Source organism: Seriola aureovittata, chromosome 1 (genome assembly GCF_021018895.1).
Source record: "Seriola aureovittata isolate HTS-2021-v1 ecotype China chromosome 1, ASM2101889v1, whole genome shotgun sequence".
Classification (NCBI taxonomy): Eukaryota; Metazoa; Chordata; class Actinopteri; order Carangiformes; family Carangidae; genus Seriola; species Seriola aureovittata.
In genome coordinates, this window is record NC_079364.1 from 9,021,024 (window position 1) to 9,034,580 (window position 13,557).

A 13,557-nucleotide genomic window follows, 5' to 3' on the forward strand; every position below is an offset into this window, starting at 1 on the left:
GTTCGTAGTAAATTGACTTCTTTTTTAGTTTTAGTACATCTTCTCTCTAAGCTGTACACTGTGTGAAGATTAGTAGCCACCTTTGTGCTACTTGTCACAGTTGCATATATTTAAGTTATAATGTAAAACAGGTTCTCAAGTGTCAAGAGTCGCATCTTCATGTCTGTTATAAGGTATAAACTTCCTCTTTTCAGTCCCACATGCACCATGACTGACTATGTGAACTGTATTAAGCATCTCAGTCCACTAGGTGTCAGCCGAGACCACTTCACTTCACTTGATCTCGTTCTGAGATGGTTTCATGTGCTCCAAACCTGCAGGTTTTTCTGCATCAACATTTCTCCACCAGCTGACTCACTGAAGCACATCCACAACCAGAAAGGGGGATCTCATTAGTGAGTTCACCCTAATTACATCTCTGTGAAATCTTTGGTTTCGAGAGTCTCTCCCATCCATCGCACACGATTAAATATTCAGGATGCAAACTAGTACTTTACAAACCTAGGACTGATGTTGGTTTACTGACTCTGAATCCAGCCCTAGCCTTTCTCCCCTAAGCCTTAAATTGTCAGTGAATTGGTAAACACGAGCCATATGTTTTCAACAAACATAGTCTCTTTTCACATGCATTTTATACACCATTGTCACGTACCAGCCACACAAACAAGAGCCTGTTGGCATAGAAGTAGGTTACATTCCTCTGTTTCCCAACACAACCACGCATCTGTCCCACCCCCCTCAAATTCACATAAAACTCTAATTTTATACTCTACTACTACAGCAGGAAACCCAGTCAAAACCAACATGGCTTGGTCCACCCCCGCCCAGCCCTCCTTGGAGAGGAAACTGCACCACAGTGTGGCCATGGAGGGGTCCAGATTCAGAGAGAGGGGCAACCTGATTCCACACTGATGAAAACAAGGCCGTGGAGTTGGAAACCACATTTTGAATATAGTTTTCAGTACCTTGACTTTGGGTTTTGTTTGACATTTTTCCTGCTTTTCTAAACACAGTGGCTCCATATAGGAATGCCTTTTGCAACACTGATTGCTGTGTGTATTTACGTTTTCTGAAACTGGGTCAAAGACCAAAAATGGAGAGATGTTCTGCTCAGGTCTATGATATATAGAAGCTGGGGAAAATATTAACTAATTATGATGCATTATTTATGCGTTTCATTTACCAGAAACGAGTATGGAATAAGCAGATCCCATTGGTAGTTTAAGATTACTTAAATTTGTGAATGAGTTCTGTTTAGGGCCCCAGAAAGGCTTTGGGTGGCCCTCAATTTTATTTATTCATATTTATTTAATTCATTCACCTGGAAATGACTTTTATTCCAACAGGCCGAGTGCTTTTTTTTTTCTTTTTTCTTTTTTTTGCCTTTGTTCATGCCTGTGAGTTTTTCACACACAGGCATTGTAATATTTTACCAACTGAATCAGCTCTTGATTGGTTAATACTTTGATTGAATAGGGCTTAGTTCTTCCAGAGGGAGGGGGCGTATAAGGCCTCAGAGGTAGACAGCTCAGAGGAACAGTGGTTTCCGAGGCTGGGCCCTGCTCCTCTAAGTCTTTGGTTTTAACTTGTCTCCACTTTTAGAAACTTGGCCGTCGGGGAAAACACAACCACCGCCTCGCCAAAGCCACAAGCGAGTCACAGACATGGAGCAGCAGCAGCAGTTGATGATGTTGTAGCGGGCAGCCTTCCTGTCTAAGTAAACAGTGATTCAGACGGGTGAGGAGTGGGAGGTTGTGGTCTGCATCAGACAGGCAGCACCAGGCCTCTCCCAGACCCACCATAACAGGATATGGTCCTCGGGGCCCACGCTGAGGATGGTTGCATCATGTTATTATTTCCTTCAGGTTTTTACCATATGGTTGGCACGGTGGTATTCATGCACGCTGAGTACCATGTGAAGAGCTGGACGGATGGTTCTGGAAAACATATCTCCTTGTGGTGTTTTTGACCGATGTGACAGTGGATGAGGTTACTTTCCCTTCTCAACCAGGTCTTATATAACTCTTCATACGCAAGTCTGGGTGGGTAACATTAGTAATTAGGTTTCTCTGACTCAACAGATGGTACAGAGTAGATATTTAAACATAACAGTTTACTATGTAACCACCACATCTTTTCAAAACAGTAATTAGACATTTCACATTTATTTGAACCTCGTGCATCGATGTGAAGTAACTGAATAAAATAACTCAAGAAGAGTTTGGAATATTTTACTGGGTGTTTAACTTCAGTGCTTTTATGTTATGATATTTTTACTGCATTGCATTTCAGAGGCAGATATTCTCCTTCTTTCTCCACAACATTTATCTGACAGCCGGTTGCTGTGGAGATATAACCATATAATCATCTTATGAAACAACATACACTGTTACAGAAATAAACAACCTGATAGAACTTAAAGTAGTTAAAGTGAGTTCATCTTGACAGGTTAACCTGCTGGAACTGCAAACAAATGTAGCGGGGTAAAAAGTAGAAATATAATTACCTCAGAACAGTACTTAAGTACAGTTCTGGCTTTAGTTACTGTAGTTAGTGTCCACCATTGATAAAACTGATTTATTTGTACACTACTAAAATGTGGAAATAAAGTAAGACCTTTGTATTAGCTCTCAGCCCGTAGTATTGTACTTTACTGGTGCATACTCCTACACAAATTTTCAATTCATACCAACCAGCTGACACAGTAAGCCTGGAGCTCTCATGGATCTAAGGGATTTCTGGATCAGTAGTGATGATCCAATGATAAAATACATCCCGTGATAACATTTTTGTGGGTCCATTTTGCAAAAAGTGTACTCTTACACTTCAACACACTGACCTTACAATGCTTATGTACATTTATTTCAGTTAAAACTCTGAATGCACTGTACCTCGATATTGGTGGCGGTACCACCATTGTGATTGTAATCATTGTGGCGGTGTTACTTTTAGTGAAATAAATGCTCTAAATACTTCCTCCACCACCTATGTGACTGCGACAACAGCAGTGAAATGTGCGCACTTCACTTGTCTAACGCCATGGATGGGCTACAGAGCGTCTTGTTGTGTCTGCACTGTGGTGTAATTTGTCCCGAGGCCAGTTCTGCTCAGCGTAAACACAGACAGAGTGGGTGAACCGCAGTAGGCGAGAAGCTTTTTTCAGGTCAGCCCCACAGGTGCAGCCTTAACCCTGCTCAGCTCAGTGCCATGCTGGCTCTGGAGGGTCACATTTTCAACGCAAGTTCTTACAACCACCCCAATCATCACAGAATGTTTTATGGCACAAATAGCGGGTTACACAGGCTCCTCTAAGACTGTAGTAAAAGTAGTAAAAATAGAAACAACCGTAGGCTGGAAAAGGAGGCTTTGAAGAGCAGTGTACTTGTGGTGGAAGGAAAGATTTGATTTGATTAAATGAATGTGCCTTGTCCTTGTTGTTTTCTTTCGCTGGGTAACAAGAAAACAGGGGGAAATATTTCAAAGGACGAGAAAAGAAATTGTTCTCAGATTGGCCGACCACAGAATCGCAGCCACCTCTACTGCTAGGATGGTTAGTGGTCCCGTCTGACCTGTGAGAGGTGGAGATGTGAGTATCCAAACCTTAACTGTGAGGACTTAGAGGTCTGAGGGGAGGATTTATGGTGTTGTTTATACACTCTATTTGAGTCAACCACACTAGACTGTTGCTTCCTCTGCTTTTTGGATGCACTGTGGAGAGGTGTGTAAGGACACAGAGCAGGAGACGGGCGCAGCACAAACACACACACACACACACACAGACAGACATACGCAGACAGAAAGGCAGGCAGACACACACTTGCTCACATACATAAAAACAAGATCCAGTAAGAGCCAGTACTTCGACCCTAGTGTGGTGGTTGGTGTGGTTTAGAAAACTGCAGGGTTTGTTTCAGTCCAGAGGCAGCATGGGTGTCAAAGGACGATGTCCTGTATCACCACGGTGCTTTTTCATCCATGGAGCACAAGAGGTTCACAGTAACCTAGTTTCTGCGAGCTAGGGCCCACATTACTGAAAAAACTCCGGATCTGCTTCGTGTTTGTTTGTTTAACTGTCCCTGATTAGCCTGACACATCCCTATGTGAAGTAAGGAAAGCCACAGAAAGGTGAAGATTTACAGGAATAGAGGTCAGCAAAACATATGCAGCCATGCAGATGTGAAAAAGTCTTTTCTCAAAGGGAGGCCTTGCCAGCAGCAGTCAGTGTTATATAACTCCTTATCTCTCCCATTCAAGTCCAGACCGACCCGCTTGCACACTTTGTGAAGTAACACTCGTTTTAAAATGAGTTAGCTCCCCTTTGAGGAAATTAACACCATCTCAAAATGATTTTTGGCATCGAGGTTAAGCATATTATGAGTTACTGTTAAAATGCTGAACCATACGAGGAGGTTAACACACAAAACACCTGGTACTGAGCAAGAATCTCACTTTGAGAACACTCAAAAATGGATACGTCTGTTTGTGGAAAAAATGAACACAAACTAAAACTTTATACCTTGAAAAAGTTTGATCCAAGCTTGAAGAATTTCAGTGTAAACAGTTGGGATGAAGTATTTTGGTGTTTGTCCTGCTTGAAACTAAAGTAGGTCGAGGAACATTCCCAAGATGGATAAGATTGTAACAAGATCTCCCACTCACTATATCTCTCTCTCCCGCTTCATATATTTGAATGTGCTGGTCTGAACTGAATCCATACAACAACTCATAAGCTGTAGTCACAGCACACAAATACTGCTCTGGAGTGTAAAGTACATATACTTTTTTATTGTTTAGCTCGTGGTTGTGTAGTTGTGTGTTGTATAAACGTATGTTATAAGAGGCTTGTGGCTGAGCAGTCACAACAATCACAGGCCACACTGGAAGAAATGAAAGTTCAGGAAGACGTGAACATTGACGTGTGTGAGGACACACACAGCAGGTATATTATAATGTAACAGAGAAGAAATGGGTGGAGAAGAAGTCGATTGAGGCCGTTGAAAATCATAAGCATGACAATAACCTCAATTGTAAACCGAAATACACAGGTTTGTGAGAACTCAATATGCCTCCCTTTATTTGATGCAAGTACATTTAAAAAAAAACAAAGAAACATGCTGCATAAGACAGATGTTCACTGTGTGTCTGGGCTGTTGCTGCTGAGACTCTGACATGTCAATAATCATGCAGTCTGTCTCGAACCAGAGGAACCCATAAAAGCTGCTTTGTGCTCTGTGAATAATACAACACATGCTCTTTTGGTCAGACCTCGACTCCACATGCATGTGGTCTTATATCAACATTTTGTTGTTTTATTCCTGAATGACACACTGAGCAGGGGAAAAGTGACTGTTCAATGGAAAAAGATTCATTGCTATAGATCTAAAAAAAATATCATGTAGTTCGGAAAAAACACTTGGAATAAGTTATACACTGATTCTCAATCAAAACTGATACTTAACATATTGAAAAGGATGTTTTAACCAGTTACTATAATGTATAGTAAACACAACAGCAAGAACCCTCATGCAGAACTACTGTGCAAAGAAAAAAACTGACTTCTCATATCTAGACCAGGAAGGTTCTGAGAGCTCTGACCTACTTCCATACATGCCTATATTACATAATGTGTGCTTTTACAGTGGAGTGAAAAAAGGACGGTGTGAAATTGATTTTACTCCAACAGAGGAGCCTAACACACCCATAACTCAGATACTACCTGACTTCTCTGGATGTTTAAATTAGGCTTTCACCGGTTGTATTTTTCCACTACAGGAAACACATGGAAAATATTACTGTATAGGCCTGATGAATTATTATGGCACCGCGTTGCATAATTTCACTGATAGACATTCATGTTATTTCAGTGAAGAACTTTCTCTACTTTTCCAGATAGACACATTTGTGTTTATCTTAAACACAGATGACACAGCCCTCCATGTATTGAACCACATAGTGTATACATGTTTTTTATCCTTTTTAATTCACGTGCAGCGTCTTTGAGTACCTTGAAAAGTGTCCTACAAATAAAATGTATCATTAAAACATAGGGAATAAACATAAATACATATTGCTATCTGTGTGCCTATAGTAATAATAGTCTATATTAAGCCGGTTTGCAACCAAAATGCCACAGCTTTATGAAGCACCTGAAAAACCTGTTGAGTTTGTTTATTGCAACTGGGATAGAGCAACTTTCAAATAAATGTCTTTGGGCAGGGGATTAATCAATGTTCAAAAAATATTTACCAAAAAATACAAAAAAACAAGTAGCATAGGAGTTAAATAGGTTTGCCCATAATTTTTCCCCACACGCTCCAAGTGATGCTACTTTCCTGCTCAGAAAGTCTGCATTGCTTCGTCATGGTCTTGCAGGCGTGCACCCAAACCAAAGTATTACCAGGCTTTCACTATGTTTTTGTCAAATACTAAAAAAAAAAAAAAAAAAAATCATATACTGTAAACTGTATAAGTTTAGCAACACCTGGATCTAATGTCTTGACACCAAGTTTAACATGATGCCAGGGAGGTAAAGTACATTGTTATGCTTATATTTCAACTTGTTGGTTTGGGTCTGCATTATTACACACACACACACACACACAGATCTTTATAGGCAGGCAGGGGGGCATTTAAAAAAAATAAAAAATTTATCTGAGTTTATTCCAAGGAAACAGCCCCAAGTGTATCTGAATTTAGATAGGCGTCGTGCTCACAACCTAAGGTCAACACGAGGTTCAGCCGTGTGACTCCACTTATCACTCACACCAACTGTTGCCTGCCTGGAGAAAGATAGCGAAAGCTGCCAGCTCTCTGCACCTGACTTGGCAGCTGAGTATTGGCACTATTATTGAACATCACAATTTACAAATATGTATTTCACACATGCCAATATCTATTCATTTAGACGTGTGGTTCTTAATGTTTATTTTTATATTTTGTATGGCCTTAGTGTAACAACTGGAGAGAGGGTGTTATCCCCTTAAAGTAATCACAAGAGCACAGAGTTAGCAGGAGGATCATTTATTGAAGTAAGTGCACCCATCCTCTGAACATATCCATCAACTCTCTTTGGAGTGTAGGCTGTAAGAAAGCAATAAATATGGTTGATATAAAATCATGCCAGCATTTGATGCTGTCAGTTAAACATTTACAAAAAATCTTAGCAGTCAGCTAAATGAGCTGCCAGGTAGAAACTTAAGGCAAGGCGGTCTTCTGCTTGCAGGCTGAATATATGCTCCTTTTAGCCGATCGCATGACCTGCAATTGAAAAAAGAAAAAAAGAAAATCAGAAAGTCATACTTGGATAAAATTATTTGTAACATGACAGTCAGATAAGTTGTATACCTTTGTTGTTAAAGAGACGTCTGGATGTTATTCAGGATGTCGCCATAGACAAAGTTGAACAGTTGTTCCTTTGACTTGGTGCCATCTAGCTGCACTGTAATAGCAAACACAAGTTTAATTGATATGAGAAATTGAGATCTTTCAATACAAAAATGCAGTTGCATGCAAAATAATTGACAAAAAATAAAAAAATAAATAAAATGCGCAGACTTACAAACATCAACAGCTGATGCCTCCATGATGTTCTTGTGTCTCAGATACATGGGCCAGACGTGGCCATCAAACAGACCGGGGGGGTCTGGCACCAAGTAGTTCCTAGAGCTGCAGAGACACAGCAACAACAATTATATAAAGATAATGAGACAGCACATTAAACTACAAACACCAATTAAGAACAGTGTCTTAACACTGAAGCACTTACCACCTCCTCTTTTTGCATTCTTCATATGGGATGGAAATAAAGTAACGTTGGTTCAGCACGTCGATCAATGGTCTAAAAATAAATAAATCAATCAATCAATAAAAGAAGGGTGGAGAAACAAATTAAGACTTACTGGTCACCACCTTTACATTTACAGCAGGAAACAACTAACAAATGTAAAAAGCACAAGTTTTTACCCGTAGGTGTAAAGCAGGAAGCCCTCCACAATAAGGATGTGAGTCTCCTCCTCCTTATGGTCAGACTTTGGAACGATCTCAGTATCCAGGGTGTTATTAACGCCATGCGACTTTTCAAACTTCACCGGGTTCTCCAACCATGCGTAGATGGTGCTCATCATGGCGTCCATGTCCAGAGCAGTAATGACTGAATAGAAAAGCGAGGAGAAGGATGGAGGGGAGGGGGGAAACAAAAGGGAGAAAAAAAAAAGGAAAGGAGAAGCGTATAGAAAATTGCAGAAAGCAAGTAAGAAAAAAGACACATTTAGTATTCAAGGTACACTGTATAGCATGCAGATTACAAATAAGTCATGTTGCAGCGGGAGCGCGCACACACACTCGCACACAACAAACAAGCACATACACCCACACAAACGCTTCCATAAAAACCCAGGCTTACCATCATACTGCTTAAAGCCATCTTCACCAACTTCAATCTGATCTTGGGGCTGAAACATACATTGATAAGATGTACCCAGGTACATTCGACTAGTGCTACACTCTGGTACATGGAAGGCTCTGATAGCGTTTATACACACAACCTCAAACTGTATCTACTAACACAGACAGCAAAGTGTTAACACCCCACCAACTTGTGTTACTCAGAGCAATCCCTTTGGTTAACTAAATTCAAAATTCAAAAGGAGGTGTGTGTGTGTGTGTGTTTGTATGTGGCTCACCTTGAAGAAGTCATCCTGATGTACCACACAACAGTTGGGCAGGTTCTTGATCAGCCTGTTGGTGAGGGTGGTTTTCCCTCCATTGGTTACGCTGCACGGAACAAAGCAATAAAAAAGGCAATGAATAGTGGATGATGCAACCCACATAAGAAATGTTCAAAGATTAGTAAATAAACAGCCAAATAAAAATACTGAATCTGGATCATGCATGTGAAAGAGCAGGAATATTTAACATTTTACAGGTCACGTATTGTTAAATCATTATTAAATTCCCATTACACCATTTACTTATAACGGGTTTTATATAAAATCAACCAGTTTTAAAAGCATCAGCAACATTTATTCACACATTAACATGAAATTTACACATTTAACGGATTTTCAAGCAATATCTGCAGCATGTAAGAAAAAAAAAAGGGTGGGTCAACTGAATGTATGGCGGGTTTACTGCAACCATTAGCTATAGCTTTGTTTATTGACTGCATCGATTAACCTTGGAGGATCAAGCTAAGTGTTTACGGAAGCTATAGGATGCATATTGATAGGTCTGGTTCTGGTTACTGAATTACATTAACAGTACCACAAAAAAAAGGGAAGTAACAATTTTACGCATGTCATGACCGCCCTTCCCCACGTGTGCCGGGCTTCCAGGGCCTATAGACTTGGTTAGCTTAGCTTAGCTTAGCGTAGCTTCCATGGTCATTCATCGATCAGAACTCACCCGCCGATGCCGATGATATACTTCATGATTTCGGGTGGGTTGGTCAAATCGTAAGAAGAGTCGCAGAGAGTTCAATAAACCGGTCCAGGAGGTCAGTGATCAGACGGGAAGAAAGCTTAAAAAAGAGAAGGTTGCAGCAGGAAACGTCAACTACTTGATTCCTCCATGGCAGCAGGGTTGAGTTTGTAAGGTAAGAGCAGAGACGAGGCGTCGCTCGTACGCGGTCTTCCACCGAGAAAGAACCTTTAGGTCTCAGTCGCTACTACACATACTGGAGACCGCGACGTGATTGGCTATTTAAACACCTCCAGTTGTATGAAACCTCCATGACAACCAATCAGGAGCGAGTGACACCACAAGCCCCGCCCATCCAACCCCCGCCCATCCAACCCCCGCCCACCCATCCCCCGCATTTTAACCCTAAGCAATTTTTAATGCAGAAAAAGAGGAATAAAAAAACAGAGCTGGAAAGTTTTCAGTTTTACTGAAGTAGAAAAGTAGAAATAGAACTGCGGCTCTATAATTCGAGATAAAACCAATGGAGTCCAATACAACCGTCCTCCAATGAGCGCTAATATAAACACATAAATCATTTAAGGTATTGAAAGGTACCTTCAGGTCTATTATTTAGTATTTCTTTTTTTTTTATTATTGTGTTGGTGCCACTTTTTCTTGAGGTTAAACCCATCATTTGATGAATAAATTGAGGCCACAGACTTGATTAGAAGAGACTAGAGTAGACCTTTATGCTCAGGTGATATAATATTGTCGAGTCCACTTAGATAAAATGAAATAAAATAAAATCACCAAACAGATGGAAAACACTAGGCTATGAAAAAAAATCAACATATTCATAAGACAGTCAAAGAAAGACAGTTGCAAAACATAAAAGAGGGTTGATATTCACAGTTTATTATTGGGAGCATTTAACTTATGTAATCTATAGGAACCAGGGCCTCTTCATAGGATCTTAACAGACCCATGTTAAGTAAAGGGGGACATTGCATTGTAGGCATGGTGTTGATGACCTGTCAGATTTTTTCCCCTTACTCATTTTCTGTGTGAGGGTATAGATGCATCCAACAGTGTTATCAGCTACTCACTTAACCTCAATACCCATCCATGTACACATGATATACAGGATAAAGCTGCCACTATAGGAATCAGTTCATATTATTGTCAGAGAAACGAAAGATAACAACTCATAACTCACTCACATCATTGTGGTGTTTCTTTCACCAGCCTGCAGCTGACCTCTGTTTTGTTTAGAAACTTCCCAACCGACTCCATGACACAGTTTCCTGAGGTTACACCAAAATATTACTTATGTTGGGGTTTACATCCTCGAGAACCTCAGCTATGAAGAGGAAGTTGCCAAGTGTGGAATTCAGTTCAGCTAGTAAGATTTCTATTCATAGTTTGACTGCTTCATTGTGCCAGTTTGCAGCCTTGGACTGTGATTTTCTTGAGTTTCTTGAAACCTACAAAACACTGCACAAGAGTCTTAATATGCAAAGAATGAAACTGGTAATAATGTTTCAAGGGGGTCGAGCTGTGATAAATAATCTTCTCCGCTTCTACTGAAGCTGTAAGAATAGGTTGATATCTGCAAGCCTTACAAGCCAGATGAACTGCTTCAACCAACCCCGTGTCTTCACATTTGACCAGCATGTGATATAGCATCAGACAATAGCATCACCTTTAAAACACAGTGGGAAATTCTTAGTACTGAAAGAACTTCTTGAAAGCATAACATGTAAACCGCATTGCATTTTTCATGCTTTAACCAGATTAGATGGAGAAGACCTTTTCTGGGAATCTGCTGTCTGATTTGACTGAGATTTGGCTTGTTAAATGTAATTTATTACCCCATATCCTAATACAACAGCTCAGCTACTGCCACCTAGCACACATCAGATCAGGTGTGTCCTTTAAGTTTGAACCAAGCTGTTTTAGTAGCACTTCTGTAGCTTAAACATGTCTGATGGTGCCAATAGATAAACAAATACCTAGAATATCAATGTTGTGGTTCTCCCCCTCCCCCCTCCGGAAATTCTTGTATGTTCCAATTGTTCCAACTTCTGAACCAATGGCTGTCCTCGGCGATGTCCCGCCTCCCCCAATCACCGTGCTGCATTTGTTCCAATTCTTCCAAAACCCGGGAAACAGCAAGCCAATCAGATGGTCAGATTTGTTCCAATTCCCGAACGGTGACGCCCACGGTCAAGGCGAAGCATTTTCTTCCTAGCTGACCCTGGTAAAGACGTAAATACTATATTCACTCGTTTTAATCAGATATTTGAGGGAAAGTAAACTTGTTTGTGACTGATGTATTAGTCAGACTTTATTTGCTGAAGGGTTTTTAGGGTTCGTTGTGAAACGCCGAGTGATCGTTATCACTATACGCCGTATAATTGTGGATTTGTAGTTCTCAAAATGTCAAATTATCACTTTAACTTCGTGGAATTCGTGATAAACAGTATTTGTATTTGTTGTGAGCTAGCCAGCTAACATTCATGTTGTTTAACCCGTCTTTTAGGCTAAAAACATGGTGCTAACACACCGCTGTCAGTTGGTCTGTATAGTGCTACAGTGCTAATGCTGTTTGCTGCTTTTACTTTCATTTTTCATGTTGAGGCGGGAAAATTAGGCTTTTGTCATTCATACATATGTCAGTGATCATGCTGTTCAAGCAGCTGATGTCGATTATAGATATAAAACATGTCAGAACATCTGTGTGTAAACATATATATACTGTGTATGAATATGTATTTATATATGATGCAGAGAGGACTGAGCAGTAACACCTTGATCAGCTCCTCTGCTCTGTTTAAAGACTCAAACTGATTCATTCCTTAAAAAGAAATGTTTTCACACACCAGTTGCATTAATATAATAATATGACATGTCTCTCTCATGTTCTGTGTCACTGTAGTAAACCACTCTGCTGATGTTCATTTGCTGTTTTGGAAAATACAAGCTTCCGGGGGGCATCCTGAGTGGGCGGAAGGCCACAGCCCCGCCGTCTTCAGGCCGGATACCCCTCCAAAGAGAAGAGGACCTGAGGGACTTTTTTCTTTTTAAAAAAAAAAAAAAAAAATCTTTCTTTCTTACATATTTATAATTTTTGACAGTGTTCTACTGTTTGTTGTTTTTAAAATCTTCAAATAAATAAAAAGTAAGTAGTTCACTCTGCACTTTGTTTGAAAGCTTTATTATTTATGATTTATTTACATTATGTAACATGTAAACTAACAAGACAACATGGATGGCTCATGAAAGTCACACTGTCAGGGTTCAAAGGTCAAAACATTGAAAAGTCAATACAAACATGTCAGTAATTATTCATGTTAATGACAGAACTCAGTCACAATCAGCTGGTGCCTTCATAGTCACATGATCTCAGTCCAGTTTAACAACAACTCCACTCAGACACTTAATCTTGGTTTTTCCTCTGTCACCGTCTGGGAGATAATACATCACTGTTCTATGTTTATCAGGTGGCCACATTATTTACAAAGACCTCAGTTACACTGTGCAACAACCCCTCGGAGCTCGGAGCATCTGTATACTGTTGTATTTAAGCTCAGACTGTTTGATATAGTGGAAATAATAATAGAATTTCCCAGAGATGTTAATGGTGTTATCAATAATATTATCTGTTCTGTTGTTCTCCAGCAGCACACTGGGGCTTTTATTTAGAAGCACGTCACCAGGAGTCACTTTCAGATTTGAGGTGTGTTGTGACATTTTACTTCAGTGTCACATGTAGTTCATCAGGTAGTTAACGCTGTGGTCCTTCACACAGAGAAAGAGCAGCGGATAATCACTGAAAATACAGAAAAAATAAATAGTCTCAATTGTTCACACAGAAACACAACAGATATATAACGACCACAGAAACTCCCTACAAGAGATGAGGAGGTTTCTACGCGAGTTTTAGTCAATTACTGGAGGTGAGGACGAGTCCGGCTGAACCGGAGAGGCTGGGTCATGAGGACCAGGGCCTGACCGAGGGTCAAGGCGTGAACAGGAGTTTTGAAGAAAAAATAACACGTTTCACTAGTTTTAGAGCAGAAAATGAGTTGAAACAGCGCGTGGAGCTGATGACTGAGTGATTGCACCTGGGATGATGAGAGAGCGGGTGGCTGCACC

At 40.3% G+C, this 13,557-nt stretch overlaps 1 protein-coding gene across 2 annotated transcripts; it reads right to left on the reverse strand.

Moving 5' to 3' along the window:
- Positions 1-7,004: 7,004 nt before the first annotated feature.
- mibp2 (muscle-specific beta 1 integrin binding protein 2) lies at positions 7,005-9,669 on the reverse strand. Of its 2 annotated transcripts, XM_056384680.1 has the most exons (8): positions 9,403-9,667; positions 8,682-8,772; positions 8,402-8,450; positions 7,963-8,149; positions 7,766-7,837; positions 7,559-7,665; positions 7,345-7,438; positions 7,005-7,257 (listed from the first exon to the last, which is right to left on the reverse strand). In XM_056384680.1, the coding sequence occupies exons 1-7, from the start codon at positions 9,426-9,428 to the stop codon at positions 7,353-7,355; spliced, it is 618 nt and encodes a 205-aa protein (XP_056240655.1). In that variant the 5' UTR covers positions 9,429-9,667; the 3' UTR covers positions 7,005-7,257; positions 7,345-7,352. The 2 variants fall into 2 exon arrangements, with proteins under 2 accessions (XP_056240655.1, XP_056240665.1); XM_056384690.1 differs by lacking the exon at positions 8,402-8,450 and having other exon boundaries at positions 9,403-9,669.
- Positions 9,670-13,557: the final 3,888 nt, after the last annotated feature.